At 43.5% G+C, this 22,959-nt stretch overlaps 1 protein-coding gene across 2 annotated transcripts; it reads right to left on the bottom strand.

The window, feature by feature from the left end:
- Positions 1-310: 310 nt before the first annotated feature.
- Positions 311-21,789, bottom strand: OAT (ornithine aminotransferase). Of its 2 annotated transcripts, XM_030334618.1 has the most exons (11): positions 21,730-21,789; positions 15,478-15,563; positions 12,877-13,104; positions 10,261-10,485; positions 10,061-10,156; positions 6,606-6,733; positions 5,718-5,840; positions 4,949-5,077; positions 4,052-4,165; positions 3,163-3,307; positions 311-1,363 (listed from the first exon to the last, which is right to left on the bottom strand). In XM_030334618.1, the coding sequence occupies exons 3-11, from the start codon at positions 13,073-13,075 to the stop codon at positions 1,203-1,205; spliced, it is 1,320 nt and encodes a 439-aa protein (XP_030190478.1). In that variant the 5' UTR covers positions 13,076-13,104; positions 15,478-15,563; positions 21,730-21,789; the 3' UTR covers positions 311-1,202. The 2 variants fall into 2 exon arrangements, with proteins under 2 accessions (XP_030190478.1, XP_030190479.1); XM_030334619.1 differs by lacking the exons at positions 10,061-10,156; positions 10,261-10,485; positions 12,877-13,104; positions 15,478-15,563; positions 21,730-21,789 and adding an exon at positions 8,882-8,901.
- Between the last annotated feature and the right edge of the window lie 1,170 nt (positions 21,790-22,959).

Genomic DNA, 22,959 nt, shown 5'->3' with positions numbered 1-22,959 from the left:
AAAATTATAAAACTGTAAAAAAAAAAAAACAACAACATGAAAATAAAAGTTCATTCCCTTTGACCCAGCAATCCACCTCGAGAGACCTACTACAAAAACACCAACTGTATAAACATAAAGCAATCGCAACGAGCTTTGTTTAAAGAGTGAAAAATTGTGAACCATCCGAATGTTCCCCAATATGAGATTATAATATATCCACGAATCGTCACAGAATGAAATAAACTTATAATTACAGACATAGAAAGTATCCAAAATACTATATTCAAGGGAGAAAAAAAAAAGAATAAAGGAAAAAAAAGTTCTGTAATACCATGCTTAATAAGGATCCTTTAATAAAAATAGTAAATACCAGCACATAAGCACAGGAAAAACAATCATTTTGAGAGAGGAAAAGGGAGTATAACAAAAGACTTTCTTTTAATAATTTCTGTTTCTAGATATCACCAAAGAAGCTGAAATGTTCTTAGAAAATACACAAAATAAAGCAAGGGAAGAACATTCTCAAGGAGCTTAAAAGCGTTGGGTAATCAGGAACAGCACACTGATCACGCTACAGACACTTTAAATATAAGCTTTACTTTAAAGCTGAAGAAAAACTGAAAATAATTTTTTTTTTTTTTACAAATCGTATCACTTAAAACATAATTTGGGAATGTTAAACATGAATTCTTAGTTAAAAATGACATTCACAGGGTACATCTTGATGTTGGCCAATATGAAGTTTCCTTAAATCCAGTATTTTATATAAGCTTAACCACCAAGGCTTCCTAAAACTTAATGATTATAATTTAACTTTTTAAGGTTAAGCAAGTCTTCCACGTAACACCCCATATAACTTTTTCAAATACAAAACATTTGTGTCAGTAAAGAAATTATAAAAACATATAAATTATACCGAAGGGCTTGATTAAAAAGCTCTCTATATACAAGTAGATGTGTTTCATCTTAGAAAGCACACACACAAACTGAATCGAATATAGATGCCATTACATTCTCTTAGTCATCTTACATAGCAAACTGCGTGTTTATAAATGTCATTCTATTATGCATGAACTGAAAAAAACAAAGTGTATTTAAAAAAAAAGTCCTTGGACACTGGGGAGTGGACTGTGCCCACGCGAAGCACAGGAAAGCTACGGGACTTACAGGAACCGCCGTCTCTAGCTGGCTCCGGGCAGCACTGGAAACAGTCACCACCCTCAGAAAGACAGGATGGTCTTGTTAATGATTTCCACGGACTCCTGAATTTCATCCTCCTTGATCACAAGCGGGGGTGCAAACCTGATGATGTCGCCGTGGGTTGGCTTGGCCAGAAGTCCATTATCTCGAAGTCGCAGACACACTTTCCAAGCATCACAATCTAAAGAAAAATGGCCCAACATGCATGCTGATCAAAGACAAACATGTAACACTCCCTTGCAGGACGGATGGATGGTTAACACTTCGCCTGGCAGGATACAACACCCAGGGCCTACTAAAGAAAGACGGTTGGGGGCGCCTGGGTGGCGCAGTCGGTTAAGCGTCCGACTTCAGCCAGGTCACGATCTCACGGTCCGTGAGTTCGAGCCCCGCGTCGGGCTCTGGGCTGATGGCTCGGAGCCCGGAGCCTGTTTCCGATTCTGTGTCTCCCTCTCTCTCTGCCCCTCCCCCGTTCATGCTCTGTCTCTCTCTGTCCCAAAAATAAATAAAAAACGTTGAAAAAAAAATTAAAAAAAAAAAAGAAAGACGGTTGGTGGTGCAAACTTGCTTTGCCCTTATCCTTAAAAATGAAGTTATTTTTCAGCAAGTGCATAACTAGGTTTGAACAGTATGATTAGACATACGGTTTTTGTTGGTTTTTCAAAAATGAAAAAGACCAAGCAAAATTATGTGCTAAAGGCTGTTGTATTAATTATGAGGAACCGATGCAAAAAGAATTTGGGTAGGATGCAGAAGGAAACTGGCATAGAACGACCAATACCCCAATCCCAGTGAACACGACACATTCCTAAACCGGATCTGCTTCCTGAGCTCGTGGAAGGAGACTCTCACCCTGTTATGGCACGACGCTCAACCCCGGCTGCACATCAGAATCATGGAAAAAGGCATTGCCAACGCCTGGGTACCACCCCAGACCCGTCAAATCAGAATCTCCAGGGTGAGGCAAGTTTGAATTAACTCTTTAAAAAGTTCCTCAGGTGATTCTAAAGTGTTGCCAGGGCTGGAATCGCTGCTTTAAAAGGAAGGGTGAGGGGCGCCTGGGTGGCTCAGTCAGTTGGGCGTCCGACTTCAGCTCAGGTCACGATCTCGCGGTCCGTGAGTTCGAGCCCCGCGTCGGGCTCCGGGCCGACGGCTCGGAGCCCGGAGCCTGTTTCCGATTCTGTGTCTCCCTCTCTCTCTGCCCCTCCCCCGTTCATGCTCTGTCTCTCTCTGTCCCCAAAATAAATAAAAACGTTGAAAAAAGAAATACCAGACGGGGTCGCCTGGGTGGCTCAGTAGGTTCAGCGTCCGACTTCGGCTCAGGTCACGATCTCGCGGTCCGTGAGTTCGGGCCCCGCGTCGGGCTCCGGGCCGACGGCTCGGAGCCCGGAGCCTGTTTCCGATTCTGTGTCTCCCTCTCTCTCTGCCCCTCCCCCGTTCATGCTCTGTCTCTCTCTGTCCCCAAAATAAATAAACGTTGAAAAAAAAAATTTAAAAAAAAAAAGGAAGGGTGAGCACAGGAAAATCCGGCAAGGAGCTTTTGAGGGCTATCACAAATGAAACAGCAGCACGCACTCAGTTAAGTGATCACCGTCATCATCAAGGTTATTACTGCTGCTCCTGCTACCTTTACTGAAGCCCAAAGGAGTGTGGGGAAGGGGGTGGATAGCAAAGAGGAAACCCTCCAGGAAAGTGCTGGGTCCAGACTAACAAAAAGTAACTGGAAATCTACAAGTGTTGCCGACCTAACCTAAGGCAGAATAACAAATGACATAACAGAACAAAAATAGGTCAAAGAAGTTAAATCCTTCCTGTAGGAAAGGGCTCCATTTCCAGAGACCACTAATATAAATCAGGTGATACTCTGTCTAACAGACCTAGTCAACAATTTCAAACAGGGGAACCCAACAACCAGACAAAATATGGGTTTTCTTTCTTCCCATGAAAATGACATCTTGAGTAAAACGTTTGTGTCCGTACCTTTGGTTTCTCGAATAACAATAGCATTTAATAATCCTTTTCCCCTGACAGCAGTTACAATATCAGACGGCAGCTTCATGAGCTCATTCCTCAAGATGATACCCATTTTTTCTGCATTTTCAGCAAGGTTTTCTTCTTCCAAAACCTGTGTTTAAAGAGGAATTACACAAATGCTAAGACTACCTTGTTCTATGTTGTTCTTTAGTAGAGAACATGGACTGTCAGCAAAGGAAGAGCATGATCAGATAAAGACTAGAGTAACTTAACTTTCATTTCTGTTTTCCAAAGCCTATACTGGTTTAATACCTAATTAAACATTTACAAGCTCAGACAGAGCCTTGCTTTAGTCACGAATCCATCCATCTGATTTTATGGCAAAATAATAAGAATTAAAATTTGTTTGATGCAACTGACTGATATCTTTTCTTATTAGTTGAATAAGTCAATTGGCTAAGTTAACTTTAATTTTTAAACTACAATAGTTTCCTTTTGTTTTTTCCCTTAAAAGTCCATCCTTAGAGATCACATAATTTTACACCTGTAGTAGGCACCTAAGGAAGAAGTGTAAAAGTGTTCAAATCTACAATCAATCAATCAATCAATCAATCAATCAATGCCTTGCAGGCTAGGGCTGGTCATAGGGTGAGAGCTCTGTGAGCCACCCAGGGCCTATGGGCCCAAAGCCCCAGGTGACTGCAACTCAGAAACCCCCAGAGTACCCTCATCTACTAGACCAAGGTTAAATTACCGAGCGCCTTGCCCCTAAAGTCCTTCCTCTGCACCCCATGTTCTAGAATACTCGGCCATCTTGTGTATGTCTCATTACACCAACAGGCCACTTCAACACGACCTCCACAAATGGATACCACACGGCTGGATCAGCCCTCACCTCCAGGGCCGCGATGGCCACGCGGCAGCCTAGTGGATTGCCACCGTAGGTTGACCCGTGCTCCCCCGGTTTAATGGTCAGCATCACCTCGTCGTCACACAACACCGCCGACACCTGAGAGAGAGAGAATTCGGTACCAACCAAATCATTTCTCAGACTAACCATTCCCATTCGCAGCAGAGCAGGAACACAAGTGTTTATGAAGCGCGTAAGAAATTGGACAGAAAGCTTCCCCAAACAAGAGTTACACTTCTTTCCTCGTAACTACCGGCGACAAACTGGCAATACCCGAAACACAGTGTAAGCACGTCAGGGCACTTCGAGGGCACAGAACCAGAGCATTTGGGAACCAAGAGGAAAACGGTTTCTGCAACAATGTATTTTAGAATTCTTTCCACTTTCAAGGTAAAAGGCTTGGTTTCACTGCTTAAAAAACAATGTGCTGCACTGTGTTCAGAGCCCTTTACCTTTAAACCAGGACCAGTTACCGGCTCTGAACGGCAAACCCAAGGACAAAACTACAACCAAACCTTCATTTTTTCCAACCTCTACATTAACCAGTCACGGTTTTACACAATTAGTCACGCTAGATTTCTGAACAATGGAAAAAAAACCTCAGGGGTCTCCAGGAGGACTTTTGGGGTAAAATGTTTCTACCCAAAAGAAGGACCGTAGCAAATTGCCAGGCACACTCAATTCTGCAGTGGAACTTAACTAAGTGGGTCAACCCTGTGGCCTCGGAAATGTTTCTATGCGTGTGCCAGGTGACCTAGAGCACCGGGAGTGTAACAAACCAAGGGAAAGGCATTATTGTCACCACCAGCTGAGGTAAAAATATCTTCAGGGCAGATTTCATGAGAGTAGGGAACAGAACAAGGGGCTGAGCATACAACTTACAGGGTATAAGCCGCCGGAAAGTGCCTTTCCAAGAAGGACGACATCAGGTCTGACATTGTCATGATCGACAGCCAGCCACCTACCAGTTCTGGCCAATCCTGTCTGTATCTCATCAGCAATAAACAGAACCTATTGGAAAACAACATAATACATTAATTATCAGTTTTGTTTCCATAGGGAAGATAGTGACCTCCTTCCTTTCCCCACACAAATCTGTCATTCAGACATTCCCTCGGATACGTGAACATCTTTTTAATTACCGACATAATTTCAACACCATCCTGTGAACATCCTATAGACAAGCAATCATCTCCTGTGTCAGGCCACTCTCCCCAAGGGCCCATTCTGCTGTTCCGCACAGTAGGAAGTGAGCACTTTGGGGGAGAGGGGGACAGAACTACCCTCTGGGAAAAAATAAATTCACTTGCTTATTCCAAACACTTATTAATTAAGTATTTCCTTCTTAAATCCGTACTAGCGTGGTGGGAAGAGGAGGAGAGGGACACAACCAAGGGTCCGGGGATGAGCACAGGCTGCTAGCGTGGAGGGAAGGAACCACCGTTGGGGCCAGGAAGTCTGCAGCTCTGCCTGGGCCCCGGGTTGGCCAGTGGCCAGAACCAGTAAAAAGTCAGCTTCTGGGCAGGCCGCTGATAGGGCGTACTAGAGGGCTTCAGAATGAGGTCTCCCCTTAGTGGAAAGGGGATGCCACCTTTACTTCACCCCTACCAGCCCAGCCCTGAGCCAGGCAGGCAGGTGCAGGATACACAACCTGGTGGCGGGTGCAGAGCTCTCGCACGCCCATCACGTAGCCGGGATCGGGAACCACGACGCCCGCCTCACCCTGAATTGGTTCTACCATGAACGCGGCAACGTTTGGATCCTGAAGAACACGCTACAAAAAAATATGAATACACTTTAGTAACTTCCTTTTTAGCCTATTTGGAAATCTGAAAACACAGGCTGCATATATTTTTACGTTAAGTATGCAAATTAAAGTTTGACACTAACTTACATTCTGACTTCAAAGTATTCACATTTCTGACGTTCAACTACCAAAAGCTCCAAATACTTCAGCTTTAAGCTACTCTACCTTATATTTTCTGTTATTAGTTTTAACTGTATAAAACTAAGACATTAGTTTTTATAGTAATTTCAGTGAATCAGTTTTACAGATTAAAGATATTAGTTTCAAATATTTCAGTGAATCTTTTTATTTTACAAGTCATCTACTCATAATTTTATTTATTTTTTTTCTTAACTTCAAGTAATCCATACACCCAACGTGGGGCTCAAACTCACAACCCCAAGGTCAAGAGTTGCATGCTCCGGCCACTAAGCCAGCCAGCCGTCCCTCCGCTCATAATTTGAAGCAGCTAGCTGAAAACTGAGTAATCTTACCTAATGAAGTAACTAAACACATACTACCCAAGTTATTCATGCAGGATACAACCAGCGGTTAGCTGGTTCTCAGGATTAGACCATGGCACCCCACTTCCCCATGTTGGAAACTAACTGACCATTACAGAGACAGGTCTGCAACCTGGGCTCAACTTAAGTCAGATGTTCACTGCAGTCAGATACCTATTTCGATTCATACATCCAACAACTGTAATTTCTACTTAGTCTGTGCTAAAGCACTATGATGCTAGGGAAGTACCTCAAGAGCAGGCAGATCATTATACGGAATGATTTCAAACCCTGGCATAAATGGTCCAAAACCTTCGTAACTGGTTGGGTCTGTGGAACTGGAGATAGCAGACAGTGTTCTGCCCCAAAAGTTTCCAGCTGAAAAGGAGAAATAAATAGAGATGATTTCAAACGCCCAAGTTTAATAAGCACTTCCCCCCAAAATGCCTTAAGAAGTTTGATCTGTTAAAAAAATGAGGGTTTGCTTTAGAGAGCCTCCAGTGAGCTTTCCTTTGTTAAAATAAACCTGATATTAAACACCACGGTTCACATGCACATGACCACCCAGGTCTGGCCTTGCAATTGCTACCTCAGGCACTCCTCTACTCATCTCCAGACTGCAATGTATAGACTCCAAGGATAAACGCTTGTCTTTTCTTCCAAGAATCCCAAACCCTAACAATTGAGGCATTCAATACGTGTTTTTCTAGACTCAGTGCATTTATGCTAGTGATAGGAGAAGAAAAATATCTCCTATGGAGAATTAGTACATCCCTGTTAAACACCCAATACTCCAGAATGAATTTTAAATTTCATTTGCAGAAAACATCTTCAGACAATCTAAACACTTTCAATTTTGCCTTCCTTGGTATTAGAATCTTTTATGTGCTAAATGACTAACGTCAGCCTTTGTTCAGGAACATCTTTTTACCCATTAATTTATTTCATTAATAAAGTTGAGGCCCTACTATATAGGTCAGGCACTGTTCTAAGTGTCGGGGATAGAGTGGTCACCATGACTGGCAAGCTTCCTGCCCTCAAGGAGCTTACACAAATGCCAGGAGGGAAGAAACACCATAACCTGAACCAGAGTAAAGCAAATGCATGAGATAATTTAAACTGGGTTAAATTCAAGCTAGGAAAGAAACAATGTAGAATGACAGCGAGGTTTGGGGGTTCTTTTTTTTTAATGTTTTATTTATTTTTGAGAGAGAGTCTGCGTAAGCGGGGAAGGGGCAGAGACATGGCGGGGACAGAGGATCCAACGCTGATTCGAACTCACGAACCGAGAGATCATGACCTGAGTCAAAGTCGGATGCTCAATTGACTGAACCACCCAGACACCCCCGTTTTTGTTTTGTTTTAATATCTTTCTGCCACCTGTGCCAGCACCAACTCAATTTAACCCAGTACTGAACTACTGTATTTTGGCTTCAAAGCATCTCTCAACATGACTCCTGCAAAGGCTCTCTCACCTACAAGTGATCCCCACTCTACTTGTCCACCACCAATGGCACACAGACTGACCAAGCTTGTTGAAGAGAAAAGGCACCAGGGGCACCTGGGTGGCTCAGTCGGTTGGGCGGCCGACTTTGGCTCAGGTCACCATCTCGCAGTTCACGAGCTCGAGCCCTGCGTCGGGCTCTGTGCTGACAGCTCGGAGCCTGGAGGCTGCTTCGGATTCTGTCTCCCTCTCTCTCTGCCCCTCCCCTGCTTGCACTTTGTCTGTCTGTCTGTCTCTCTCTCTCTCTCTCTCTCTCTCTCTCTCTCAAACAAATAAATAGTGTGGGGGGGGGGAGGGAGAAAAGGCACCAGTCAGACCAGGAGCCTATCTGCTCTCCTCCACTCAACCTCAGGAGTCTCCTCTGTGACTTACTCTGCAGGTGCAAGGGACTTCCAGTTAGGGACGGTCTTCTTTGTCTCTCTACCCCCACTGACTCACCAGTTGCTTTCAGTGCTCGGGTGAAAACACCTTCATACTTTTTGCTAATATGATAGAGACTGATACAGTCTGTTAAGAATGAAAATCACCAGGAATGCCATTGTTGTTTGCAAGAAACAGTTACGCTGCCCTACAACTAAGGCACAAGATTTCCAAATGGCAAGTCACAGAGCTGAGCAAAGAGTTTTTCTTCTTTGGAAATAGTAATGTCACCCCTAAATACCAACTACACCTGCCCATCAGAATATTTAACGATTTCAACTACCATAGAATGAACTTTGACCATGTGCCATGACAAATTTATCCACACTTTATGTTTTTAAAAATTAAAATCAAACCCTTAAAAACAATCCTACAGAGGACAAACCAGTGGTTACGAGAGAGCAGGTGGGTGGGGGGATAGGTGAAATAGATAAAGGGGATCAAGAGTACACTTATTGTGATGAGCACTGAATAACGTATAGAATTGCTGAATCATTATATTATACTAATGTAACTACTATAACACTGTATATTAATTATACTTCAATTAAAAAAATGAGCAAAAGGTAAAACTAGTAATAATAAAAAGTAGGCAGGGGCACCTGGGTGGCTCAGTCTGTTAAGCGTCTGACTTCAGTTCAGGTCATGATCTCTCGGTTCCTGAGTTCGAGCCCCATGTCGTGCTCTGTGCTGACAGCTCAGAGGCTGGAACCTGCTTCGGATTCTGTGTCTCCCTCTCTCTCTGCCCCTCCCCCGCTCACGCTCTGTCTCTCTCAAAAATAAAATAAACATTAACAACAACAACAATAATACATAAGCAGGCAAAAGGAAACTTTTGGAGGTGATGGAAAGGTTAACGGCATAGATCATGGGTGACGGTCTCATGGGCATACACCTGTCTCCAAGCTCATCAAGTTGTATACATTAATTACATGTACCTTTTTGTATGTCCAAAAATAGAAGTAAAATCTAAATAAACAAATAAGATGCCAATACAAGGTGGGGGTTGGAGAATAGGAGGGTCAGATTACATCATCTGAATTGGTATTCAGTATTCAAGCCATTCCTCTCAACCATTCCCAGAAATATAGCCAAGGCAACTCCAGTCCTCTCTTCCACCAGCTTCTGAGAACATGATACAATAATACATCAAATACTAAGATTCAGACTTCGTGCCACACCTAGGACATGGCTCCTCTCTAACGTAACCCAACCTCAACAACCCGACAAAAATGCCCTACCAGTAAGACCATCTAATTAATGAGAAAACTGCTATGAAAAGATCAGATAAGCATGGGGCACCGGGGAGGCTCAGTTGGTTAAGCATCTGACTTTGGCCCAGGTCACGATCTCACGGTTTGTGGGTCTGAGCCCTGTGTCGGGCTCTGTGCTCAGAGCCTAGAGCCTGCTTTGGATTCTATATTTCCCTCTCTCTGTGCTCCTCCCCAACACGCACTCTCTCTCTCTCAAAAAAAAAAAAAAAAAAAAAAAAATAAGAAAAGAAAAAGAAAATATTCAGATAAGCAGAGGAGAAATAAATCATATAGTCATTCATATTAGGGAGTGAGGAGTAGGAAGTTAATTAGCAGAGAAAAATCCCACTTATGTGGAAATACTTGGAAATAATCCCAAAAGAAAAAAAACTCTCAATTTTTATGATACATTCAGCAGATAGTATATCATGGATGAGGCAAACACTTGACAAATATTCTATCAGTAAATTAAAACAGTAATAGCATCGTATGTTGACATCACAGAGGTTAATGCTGAATATCACATACCTGCAAAAACCACCTTTGCCTTGTATTTTGGAATACCCTTAACAGTATAGCCCCATCTACGAGCAAGTTTGCAAGCAGTCTCTCCAGCCTCCACTCCTATCAAGGAAGAAAAATTTTCAGTTTAAAAAAATGTATCTTAAATTATCAAAAAAGTAGTAAGATCATACCCTTGGATATTTAATGAAAAAAAAATATTTTACCTGTATTCATAGGAAGAACTTTGTGGTAGTTGAAAAGTTTCGTAACATACTCTTCGTATTCACCAAGTACGTTATTATAGAAAGCCCTAGATGTTAAGGTCAGTTTGTCTGCTTGGCTTTTCAGGGCATTCACAATCTTTGGATGGCAATGCCCTTGGTTGACAGCACTGTAAGCACTCAGGAAGTCAAAATATTTTCTGCCTTCTACATCCCATACGTAAATACCTAAATATATAAAAAGTTATTTTAGAAAACCACTAAGTTACAGGAAGTTCAAAGATTAAGATCGCTGGCAAGCCTTCTGAATACATGAACCTCTACTTAATTCAGAATGGTTGTTAAAGCAGGGTTTAGCTCATGCATAGTAAGGCTGGTTATAAATAATCTGGTTTACAAGGAATTACATTTTATCTGTCCAACTTGAAACTACACATTTAACAAGAACACCATTAACATGAAACGGTCTATAAACGGTAGAGCAAAATCTTTAATCCTAGAAAACTGGGGTTTGGAATTTAAAGGCAGAAGTTATATGTGACCTAAAAATCATGATTAGTTGACTGTAACCACCAAAAGAATGGGAATATAGATTTTCAAATCATACATCTAACTGAGAAGGATCTAGTATCTGACAACCCAATCCAAAAACGGGCAAAGAACGTGAATAGACATCTCTCGAAAAAAGATATACAAGGGGCGCCTAGGTGGCTCAGTCGGTTAAGCGTCCAACTCTTGATTTCGGCTCAGGTCATGATCTCGTGGTTTGTGGTTTCAAGCCCCACACCAGGCTCTGCACTGACAATGCAGAGCCTGCTTGAGATTCTCTCTCTGCCTCTCCCCCACTCATGCTCTCTCCCAAAACAGATAAACTTAAAAAAAAAACAAAAAACTAAAATATCTCAGAGGCACCTGGGTGGCTCAGTCAGTTAAGCATCCGACTTCAGTTCAGGTTGTGATCTCACGATTCTTGAGTTCAAGCCCCTCGTCGGGCTCTGTGCTGACAGCTCAGAGCCTGAAGCCTGCTTCAGATTCTGTGTCTCCCTCTCTCTCTCTCTGCCCCTCCCCCGACTCATTCTCTCCCTCTCTCTCTCTCTCAAATAAACACTAAACAAACAAATAAATAAATAAAATGATAAATTTTAAGTTATGTAAATTTTGTAAAAATTTTTTTTAGCTTGACTATAGATATTAAAACATATCAGGTGGCTTACCAGCTAACTTTTACCATGTATTCAATGTACTGTGTTAGTCGTCTTTGTACATTCTCATTAGAGAAAGAAAGAAAGAAAGAAAGAAAGAAAGAAAGAAAGAAAGAACCTATTTAAAAAAAAAAAAAACCACCCCATGAGAGTGTTACCACGCTACAGCACAAACATATGGAAAGAGACACTTCGATATGGAACTAGCCCAAGCTGCACATATGGAACCAGGACTTGACCCCAGGCACTCAGATTCCAGAATCCACAATCTGCTACTCCAAGAATATTTTTATACACCAAACTGTTTCCAAATTTGTAATCTAGATTTTGCTCAAAATCTAGATCACAGTGCTGGTCCCAAATAAAATACAGCAAATGATAAAAATGTTTAATATTCATACATCATCTTCTGGCCCAAACCTAAGTAATAAATTTTGGTTTTATTAGGTTAGGGCTGTTATTTCAAAATGTGGATTAAATCACCATTTGGCAACTATCAGTAATCATTTATTCAGGCAGAGAATAATTAGCGAATGCCAAAAGTGTGAGTGAAACTTTGCAGAGTCTCAAGTCATGTCCCCACAAGATATTTAAAAGGGAAAAATATTAACTTTGCAGTGAGGGAGGCTGGCAGACCCTACCTTACCAGCCAACTCCAAACTGAGGTTCGTTCTACAACACTATTGGCCTGTACTCTTCAAGAATACCAAGGTCAAGAGGACAAAGACTGAGACCGTTCTGGATTAAGGAAAACTAAACAGACCTGAAAACTAAATATAACCCATGACTGGAGATTTTCCTTTGCCTACCGGACAACAAATGAAATCTGAATCAGGTCTGTAGATGAGAAAATGGGGTTGTTTCAGTGTTAACTTCCCAGTCTTGATAGTTACACTATTGTTATGTAAGAGAAAGTTCTGTAGTTCAGGAGAGACACACAAAGTATTTACGTATCAAGAGGCATCGCGTGTCTGCAACTTCCTCTCAGTTCAGGAAAAAAACGCAGTTGTGTGTGAAGAGAAAGAGAAGATAAAGCAAAGGTGGTAAAAAGTTAGCACTCGAGAAATCTGGCTGAAGAGTAAAAGAAAATTCTTTGCACGGCTGCTGCAACTTTTAAGCCTAAAGTTATGCCAAATTAAAAGTTAAAGGACAAAAACAATAGCAACGGTCGAGTACTTTGCTTATGTATCTTACAGTCCCTCCTGGCAAGGTCCACCGTGACAAAGACTGAATAATGAAGTTCATCTTGTATTCCCCTCCATACCTAATACAGCAAGCACTCAATAAATGTTGAATTAACTAGACCTGTAATATAGAAATTAAATGCATCTGGGAAAACGTATGCTGAGAAAATTTAAAAGCAATTTTTACAAAAGGTTTCAAGCAAAAGGGACGGGGGGATTAATTCAAAATGTACCTTTTCCTCTCTCCAGGGCTACAGGTAAAGGATGGTAGTTGTGTGCACCATATTTAGATTCTCGCTCAAAAATGTAATCAGAAGATGGAGGGCCCTGGATTGTCTTTTTAGTCGCAACAGACGTAGCAGAAGCCACTGAGGAATGAACTCCGCGACGAAGCACAGAAATCGTCTGCAAATGAGCTAGTTTGGAAAACATCGTGCCTTTCAGGGAGGAATACCACCCACCTGTCCGAGGAGAAGAGAAGGCAGTAAGAGTAAGAATCTTCCCAGAGTCCACGTGTGTGGGCTCATCCCACACGGAGCATCTGCCACAGTCCACCAAAGCGTCAAGACAACGAGCGAGGGGCGCCTGGGTGGCTCAGGCGGTTGAGCGGCCCCTCCCGATTTCAGTTGGGGCCATGATCTCACGGTTCGTGGGTTCGAGCCCCCACATCGGGGTCTCTGCTGTCAGCACTGAGCCTGCCTCAGATCCTGTGTCCCCCTCCATCTCTGCCCCTCCCCTCCTCACACGCTTTCTCTCAAAAATAAACATTTTTTTTTAAATCGCAATTTAAAAACCATTTAGAGTAAAACCTGACAAGCGCTACAGCAGGATGTGCACAAAGTACTATGCGCAAGGACTCCGGGAGAACACTAAGAAAATCGAAAAAACTATGAATGGGAGGTCAGAGGCTTTTACTGACACTCTTCTGTGCCACTTGAGAGTTTTTTCATAAACACACATACTTTTTTTAAGTCCTCAGTGCTGAGGGTACGTCAAGGACAAGGAACTCACTCTGGGGGCCTCAGGCAAGGCTGCACAGCACAGGGGCTAAAGAGATGGGACCGGGTCTTGTGGACTTAGCCACGATTGTACAGGCACTGCCGCGGGGCGCCTGGGTGGCTCCATCGGTTAAATGTCAGACTTCGGCTCCGGTCATGATCTCAAGGTTTGGGAGTTCGAGCCCTGCTTCAGATTCTGTGCTGACAGCTGGGAGCCTGGAGCCTGGAGCCTGCTTCAGATTCTGTGTCTCCCTCTCTCTCTGCCCCTCCCCTGCTTGAGCTCTGTCCCTCTCTCTCAAAAATAAACATTAAAAACAATTTTTTTAATTGTTTTTAAAAAAAGGCACTGCTGTGGGGACAGGATCCTTTCAGATGGACACAGACCCCCAGTAAGGAGACATCAGACAAGCAAGCAGCCTGCCCAGGAGTCATCCTGTCATGGGGAGGTGACGGAAGGACTGAGAAATACCTCGCGTACCGACTCCGTCCTTGTACGTAAGGAGTGAAGACACTGAGAAAGAATTTGGTTTCTACAAAGATAATAGGGACCATCCAAAAGGAAAAAAGGTGTAGAGAGGAAAAAGTGATTTATTGGGGGAAAGGAAGGGTGTTTTAAGTATAACACCAAAGGCAGAAACTACAAAATGTAAAATCTGTTACTGAGCCACAAATATCTATAGTTTCCAAAGGACAAAAGTATCATAAACAAAGGTTAAAGGCAAAAAGACCAGGAAAAAAATCATCTGGTAATTTATACTAACATTTGGATAGCTTTAACATTAAGATGAACTGATCAAAACATATATTACATGTCATATATTACATACTTTATAAATTATATAAAATACATATCATATACATTTATTTACACACACACACACACACACACACACACACACACACACAGATGAAAACTGGCAATTCCCAAAAGAAAGTCTACTCTGCCAGGATGGGTGTTTCTATAAAACTTATCCCCAAAAACCTGCCCTACAAAAGCAAGTATTGAAAGGAGAAAAAAGTAATCAGGAACTAGAGAACAAACCACAAGGAGCTAAGAGTTTTAGTAACAAAATGTAAGCATCACTGAGCAAATTGACATTTCCTCACAACCTATGCATAGATTTCAGAGTCGCGGCTACCCCCTCATCTGTCCCCACCAGCCCTAACTAAAGCCAGCCCCGCCACAGAGCTTCCCTTAGGGCTCTGTATCCACCTGGACCGTTAATAGTCATCATAAACCATGAAGCAAAGACTGAGGTATGGAAGAAGCTTGGAAGAAAAAGGAACGTGGAGAAAATGCATAGCAATTATGTCTGGGCAGGGGGTTAAAGATAATTTCAAGACTGGGGCACCTGGGTGGCTCAGTCAGTTAAGCGTCTCAGTCTTGATTTGGGCTCAGGTCATGATCTCATGGTTCGTGGGATCCAGCCCTGCAATGGACTCTGCAGGACAGTGTAGAGCCTGCTTGGGATTCCCCCTCTCCTGCTTGTACCCTCTTACTCCCTTTCTCAAAAATAATAAACATTAAAAAGAGAGAGAGAGAGAGAGAGAGAGAGAGAGAGAGAATTTCAAAACTAGTAGAAAGTTGCCAAATACTAAGCATACTTAGTATGTCTATATTTATTTTTTAAAAAGACTAGTTAACTCATGTTTAGACAGAGTTCCATGAATGACAAGTCAAATCACACAATCTCGCAGAACTCCACTTGAACTTCCAGATTGACAAAAATTTAATACTTGGAGCTTGGCTTCCCTTTCAGCTTGGCACGACCTGGTAAATCCTGTATGCTCAGGAATTTGCAATTACTAAACAAAATCCGGCACGCCAGGACTCACCAACTATCCTGTCTTCCCACAGTTCAAATTAGAATGCAGATTTGTGATCTGATATCCAACGACGGTCTCAGAGGATCCGAGAACTCCTGAAATAAAATGCAGAATTGTATGCATAAGTGCATTTTCCTAAGGAGAAGCTCCCTAGCTTTCACCAGGTTTTATCTGAGAGAGGCACGTATCAATAACAAAGTTATATAGGAACTAGCGGACCGGAGATAGCAGTTCACAAAAATGCAAGGTCTAGCGATGCAAACGAGATAGAACTTCTTCAAAATACTACTGTGCAGTTTAAAACCTCCTCTTCCTCCCCCTCCACTTTATTTCTTGGCCTCTTTATGCTCTACTCAGTAAGAAATAATGTTCTATTTGACCACTAAAAAACACAATTTTTGACTTGATCAAATCAGCAATAAAACACGGCGTTCCATGGTCATACTTAAACGAAACACCATCTGAAAAGAATTATAGCCACAATCATAGCCTTGGAAGGGTCTGTCCTCTTAGACCAGTAATTTCACTCCTAAGATGCTACATTCATGGATAAAAGATGGCAATAATTTGAGACCGGATCAACATAATCACATACATAACAACGTGCCGTCATTTAAAATAATTATAGTGAGGGGCACCTGGGTGGCTCAGTCAGTTAGGAGTCTGACTTCGACTCAGGTCATGATGTCACAGTTTGTGAGTTCGAGGCCCCATCAGGCTCTCTGCTGTCAACGCAGAGCCCGCTTGGGACCCTCTGTCCCCCTCTCTCTCAAAAATAAACAAAATCAATAAATCAATAAAATAATTATAGTGTATGACATGGAGGAATGTTTCAGGATATGTTTAAGTGAAGAAAAACGGATATACAAAACATTCAAGATCATATATAAGGAAAAACTACCTGAAAAAGGCACAAAAAAGTTCACTGTGGTTATCTTTCTACTATTCTGTACTTTCCATATTTTCTAACGATCATGAACTACTACATTTATAATCAGAAAAAAAAGTTAGCGACACCTGGGTGGCTCAGTCAGGCGTCCGACTCGGCTTCAACTCAGGTCATGATCTCACAGTTCGTGAATTCGAGCCCTGCATTGGGCTCTGTACTGACAGCACGGAGCCTGCTTGGGATTCTCTGTCTCCCTCTCTCTGTCCCTCACCTGCTTGCTTTCTCTCAGAATAAATAAAAATAAACTTATAAAAAAAAAAGAAAAATAAAATTATTAAAAATCAAGCTGAGTTCCTGCCTAACCTGTCACATTAGAAAGGTTAGGCAACGCACAAAACTAAGGGGAAAATAAAGGTTTGAGAAGCTCTGAAAAAAATGGATTGTGGTTAAAAGAAAGGTAGCGTTCATTTCCCCTAGGAAGTGCAGCCTGGATTACAAAAATTAGGTCTAAAAGTTCATTTGTATGTAGGGAAGAGGGTCAAATACTAAAATAAAAACTATTCTCTATGATTTTGCTATCAAGGTCTGCAGCTCTGTGACTAGAATCTGGCAAAGAGGCACTACTAAACTAAGTGAGGTATTTAAAAAAAATACTAAAAACTCTCTTAACTAGCATGATTTTTTTTTTAAGTTAGCTCTACACCCAACATGGGGCTTGAACTCACAACTCTGATATCAACCGCATGTTCTACAAACTGAGCCAGCCAGGCTCCTGTTTTAAGTGCATTTTAAGGCATGTTTTAAGTTCATTAAGGGTCGCCTGGGTGGCTCAGTTGGTTAAGGCTTAGGTCATGATCTCCCAGTTTATGAGCTCAAGCCCCATGTCAGGGGTGCTGATGGTGCAGAGCCTGCTTGGGATTCTCTCTCTCTCTCCCTCTCTGTCCCTCCTCTGCTCTCTCAAAATAATAAAACTTTTTAAAAAATTGCTTAAGTTCATTAAAAGGTTGATGCAGTATTGCAAGTGAAAGGAATCTTTGAAATTATCCAAATTCAATGGTCTCCTACTATTTACTCAGCTACTTTGCAAAAGAAATGGGACAAAATACCCATTTATCTGCAGAGTTCAAACAATCTTATTAAAAAAATAACTACAACTCACAGACAAATCAGTAACATTGAAAACATTGCTAATACTCATCCTTAAGGTTTTTAAAGATGAACTCTGGATATTCAACTGGAAAAAGTCTTGCAGTTGAAAGTGTGATGATGTAACCAGAATCCTGTAAACATATTTCTATTAAAGAACCTTCTGTGGTCGAGTTACTATGCTTGGCACTATACAAGAAACCTTAGAACAGACTTAAGATGGGCTCAAAAATAGACAGTATCAGTAATTTCCTCTTCCAAAAAGGATTAGAAAACCAGGAGAGGAGAGCAGAAAGTCCAGAGTCTAGAGACCAGGATTTAAATTCTAGCTGAGCCTCTTCAAAGGACCTTTGGATTATCTTGAGCTTCATTTCCCCATTTGTAAAATGAGGTTGAAACCGCTCAAGGTCATTACTGAGGATTAAATGACATAATGTTAAACTGCCAAACCTGGCATAAATGGCCACTCAGTTCCCTTCCTCCCTTAAATCCAATAATGGAACTTGACAATTTCTACAATATAAAAATCAACATTGCCATGATTTCTTTTTTAAACTTCCCCAAAAAAGCCAGGGGGGAGGGTGTCGCCTGGGTGGTTCAGTTGGTTAAGTGTCCGACTTCAGCTCAGGTCATGATCTCGTGGTCCATGAGTTCAAGCCCCACGTCAGGCTCTGTGCTGACAGCTCAGACCCTGGAGCCCTGCTCCTGATTCTGTGCCTCCTTCTCTCTCTGCCCCTCCTGCTTATGCTCTCTTACTCTCAAAAAATGAATAAATGTGAAAAAAAAAATTTTAAACTTGCAAGAAAATTTTTTTTCTATTGATAAAAAATTAGAAACACAGATGACAAGAAAAATTAGCTGCAATTTTATATTTTGCAGTATAAATCTGTAGTATGCATAAATACTATACCCATTAGCTTTTTTTCACACTCCCCCATAGAATTTACAACATAAGACCCCCCCCTGAAGACTCCCAGGAATCTTGCATGTTTTTGTCCCAGGTCCTAACACTTTAGGACACTCGTCTTCATGCCTGGCCCCCTAGTACAATCCCAGTAGGCTCCTTAAAAGAACAGTAACCATGTCTTTTTTTTTAAATTTTTTTATTCACTTTTTAGAGACACAGAGCATGAGCGGGAGAGGGGTAGAGAGAGAGGGAGACACAGAACCCGAAGCAGGCTCCGAGCCCAGTGTAGGGCTCGAACCCACGAACTGTGAGATCATGACCTGAGCTGAAGTTGGACGCTCAACCAACTGAGCCACCCAGGTGCCCCGAACAGTAACCATGTCTTAAAACTCACTTTGCATCCCCAGAATCCAGCCCAGGTTTGGACATTCCGCTAGGATTCTTTGTCAAATGAATGAGGTCATTCCTAAATACAGGTAGGACTCCTGAAGAAGTCAAGGCAGCAGAGAGAGCAAAGCCATCCAGAGGGCAGATAAAATCGTCCATCCCTGAGTTGAGTCTAGCTCTAGGAGGAAGCCAGCATTCCCTAAGATACCACCAGGAGCAACTATAATCTTTCCATCAAGAGATCACTTCAACAAACACGATTTCCCGCGTTATGTGGAACTTAACGAACAGAACAAAGGACCATAGGGGGGGAAAGAGGAAAACCAAGAAAGAGACTCTTAACCATAGAGAATTAAACTGATGGTGAACAGAGTGGATGGGGAGATGGGTTAAATGGGTGATGGGGATGAAGGAGGGCACTTGTGAGGAGCACTGGGTAACTGTATGCCTGAAACTGATATTACACCGTATGTTAACTGGAATTTAAATTAAAACTTTAAATGAAAAAAAAAAAAGTTCACTTCATGAGATTTAATGGCCTTCAAGAGTCAAAGCAACGTGTATAACTGTGACCAGTCCAGGCTGTTGCCATGCGTTTAACCAAGGCCCACAGTCAGCTGCTGGAGAAAACAACACATTGCGACTAACAGCAAAAATTTTAACACTGAGTGTTTTCAGTCATCTCCATAACTCCCAGTCTTTCTCCAAGCTATTATTACTCCTTTCCATCTAATCCATCCTGTCTACCTCAACACACACAGAAAACAGAATTTCCATAAAAGGCTGCATTTTGAAGAGTTAAGTCAGCAGTGCACTATGGGTTTTTAAGCATGCTAAAAGAAAAACCAGTGGAAGTTCATCAAAAAGCCACTAAAGGGGAGGGTGGGTGATGGGCATTGAGGAGGGCACCTTTTGGGATGAGCACTGGGTGTTGTATGGAAACCAATTTGACAATAAATTTCATATATTGAAAAAATAAAAAAATAAAAAAATAAACCTACAAAAAAAAATGCCACTAAAAACTTGCGGAGTAAATTTGGCTTTACTATGTTGGTCAAATATTTACTCTTCTTGAGGTAACCATTCACAAATGCAGTCCTTTTTTACAAGTTCTGCCAACAAAAGTTTGAGGGGTTTTTTTTGTTTTTTTGTTTTTGGACGTAATCTGGCTAAAATTCAACTCAAGTGCGTCACTGGCAAACACCTTGGGCATTACTACTGAAAAAGGACTGGTTCAGCCACACCACACCCTCCACACACCTCCCAAACCTGGTGCCTTCCTCTCAATATTAAAATATAGGAGTCAGTCCGCCCTCCAGAACTCAGTAAAGGGCATAAAATACGCACACAAGTGAATGTAACAAAGGCAGAGTATAGGGGGAAATATAAATAAGACAGCGTGAGGGGAAAAAGTGCCTTTTCAAGAATTTTTATTACGAAGTTTTACTTTAAAGTTATGCTCCGTCTTGGGCGGGGGGGGGGGGGGGGGAAGGGATGTAAAACTGATCTTCAACCCCAAGAAAAACTGTAAACCCAAAACAGTACGTTTTATTTAAATCTTATTTTTATTAGAAGATTCTAACTTTCAGAACAGGATTCAGAGTACGTTTATCTCGATGAGCTCTGCATAATATACGCAGCTGCTGAATCACCACATTGTGCACTTGAAATTAACAGAACACTGTATCTTAACTACACTGGAATTAAAACTTTTAAAGATGCTTCCAAAAAAAAAATAAAAAAGACTCTACTTTCATACTGGGATCTTTTTCACAGTCCGGAACTAGATTCTCTGAAGATGAAACCAGGATATTCTAATGAAAGAAGTGTATGGTTTCTTTCAAAATAGGTGAAGTAAAGAATTTGGATCACAGAAGGGACACTTCCCGGTTCAAACTGAGAGAACCAGTTTACCGACAGAAACTCTTACAAACCCGGAGAGATTTAGAATTGAGAAAATTAAAGATTAGTAATTCCTTAAAGCTAATTCATTTCAAACCCACTCCTTTTCTCCCTTAATTGATCACCTTATCAAAGAGACAAAACTGAAATCAAGAAGAGTTTACGGTGACAAAAAAAAAAAAAAAAAGCGAGGATCAAAGGTTCTTGAGAACAAGTGCCCCCACTGAATTCAACCAGAATTTACTGATGCTCAGCTCTGCTGGCAAAGGAACTCCAGGAATAAAGTTTTCGTGCCGAAAGCCCGGTTGGCCCCAATCCCTTGAACCATCCAATGAATCTGCACGTTACTTCAGATAAGCCTCTACTTCTGCAATTTTTTATTCAGACAAAGGCTGGAAAGAAAACGACGCTGGGGGAGGGGAGAGATAAGCAGGTTGGCTGCAGGGCCCAGGCGCTGCCCGGAAGGATTCGAACCCTTTTCCAGAGTCTCCATCAGCGCCCCCCGCCCCATTACAAAAGCCACCGTTTACTGAGCAGTTTCCCCGCACCCACAAGGCACCCTTCTGGTCGACCTCGGGAACCCAGGTTACCCGCGGTGTCCGGAGCCTGTCCCCCACGAGCCGGCGCCCCATCACCTCTTTCTCGCAAACCCAGAGGTGCGCAGCCAAGGCGCAGAGACGCCGGGGAGTGGGGGGTCCGCGGCGCGGAGTCGGGGGCCTGCCTCCCTCCCTCGCCCGCCCGCCTGCCTGCCGCTCGAGGCCGGGATGCGCCACGTCCCTGCCCGCCGAGGCTGCGCTCCGGCCCACTGCTCCCCTGCCCCGCGGTGCCAGCCGCCGGCCACGTAAAACGGCCGCAGAGGCGGAGCCTGCCCGCCGGCCGAGGCCCAGCGCGTCCCCTGAGCCCGTTACCCCCCAGTCCCCAAGCCCCGGACCCCGGACCGAAGCCTCGCAGGCCGGCCGCCTCGCCGGCCGTCGTGTGGGGCGCCCCGGTCTCGACCCAAGTCCCGGCCCCGGAGCGCCAGCGCGGATACCTGGCAGCACCTCCAAACCCGGCACGGGACAGGCGGCGTCGACAGCGCGGCAGCGCAACGGCGGCGCGTCACAGAGCTTAAGACGCGGCTTCCGCCCCGCCCCCGGGACGCCCTCGCCGCCCATTGGCTGGCGGCAGAGGGCTGGGCACCAATCGCCGTGCGCCCGGCCTCCGACCCTCCCCCCAGACTGCCGCGCTTCGGGGACCCCGCCTCCCACCACCGGTTCGAAAGGCTGCTCGAATCTCCTTGGCGCGACTGTTCTGGGCCGCCGCCGCGTCCCTGCGCTTCCCGTGCTGGCCTGGCCCGTGCCTTTCAGTCGGTCGCTCACCTCCCGCACTTTGCTGGCGGGAAGACGAGGCCCGAAAGGATGAAATGTCTGTTGGGCGCCCTTGGGGCTCGCGGAGTCTCCTGGGCCCCAGCCACGAGGCTATGGACCACAGGCTCGATCCTCAGCCCAGCGCTCCTTGGCCGAGCTCCCGTTCCTTGCCACGCAAAGCCTTTTGTGGGGCTCCCACCCAGCTACGCCTCAGATACGGCTGCGGGACCCCTCGAACCCTGTGAGCTTCTGAACTCACCCCCAGAAGTCATCACGGCAGCTGGTAAACACACGGCCCACCTCCTCGTGGCACTCCGTGTAAGTTTGTCTGCAGCGCCCTGCACAATCCGTGATAAAAACTCAGAACTCAAAATGGACAGTCCAGGATTATCTCGTAGTAGAATCGGAAGGGACTTGCACATCATCACTTAGCCTACACAATTTTTGTTATATATTGGAAAACAGAGACTGGGAGAGGAGAAGCCACTTACCCAGGGTTATCCCACGGGTGAGAGGCAGCCCAGCCCTGTGTACTACTGCCCTTCTCCGTGGGTGGTGGAAGACAATGGCAGGGACAAAGGACAGCACCATGATTCATGAAACCATAGTGGTCAGTCAGGCTCCCAGCTGGAAACAAATGGCACACTCCAAACTGGAAATCTGAGATGCATTTGTTAAAGGAATTATTTAAGTGTGGAGTGGTAAACCACAAGGGTGGAAAGCAACCTGGGCTCAGTGCACCCTTGTGAATCCTGGCCTGCAGGGAGGGGTGCCCAAAACCCAAAGAGAGAAAAGAAAGGAGAGGCCACCTGCCTGAGCTGTGGTCATCAGTGACCCCACTGGGAGGGTGCTGGAGTGGTAAGCATCCAAACTCTCATCTCTTGCCAGAGTTCTCCGTGGGCTGAACATATTAG

Source organism: Lynx canadensis, chromosome D2 (genome assembly GCF_007474595.2).
Source record: "Lynx canadensis isolate LIC74 chromosome D2, mLynCan4.pri.v2, whole genome shotgun sequence".
NCBI lineage: Eukaryota > Metazoa > Chordata > Mammalia > Carnivora > Felidae > Lynx > Lynx canadensis.
Note: the sequence above shows the minus strand (reverse complement) of the source record. Positions and strands in the feature narration are given on the sequence as shown.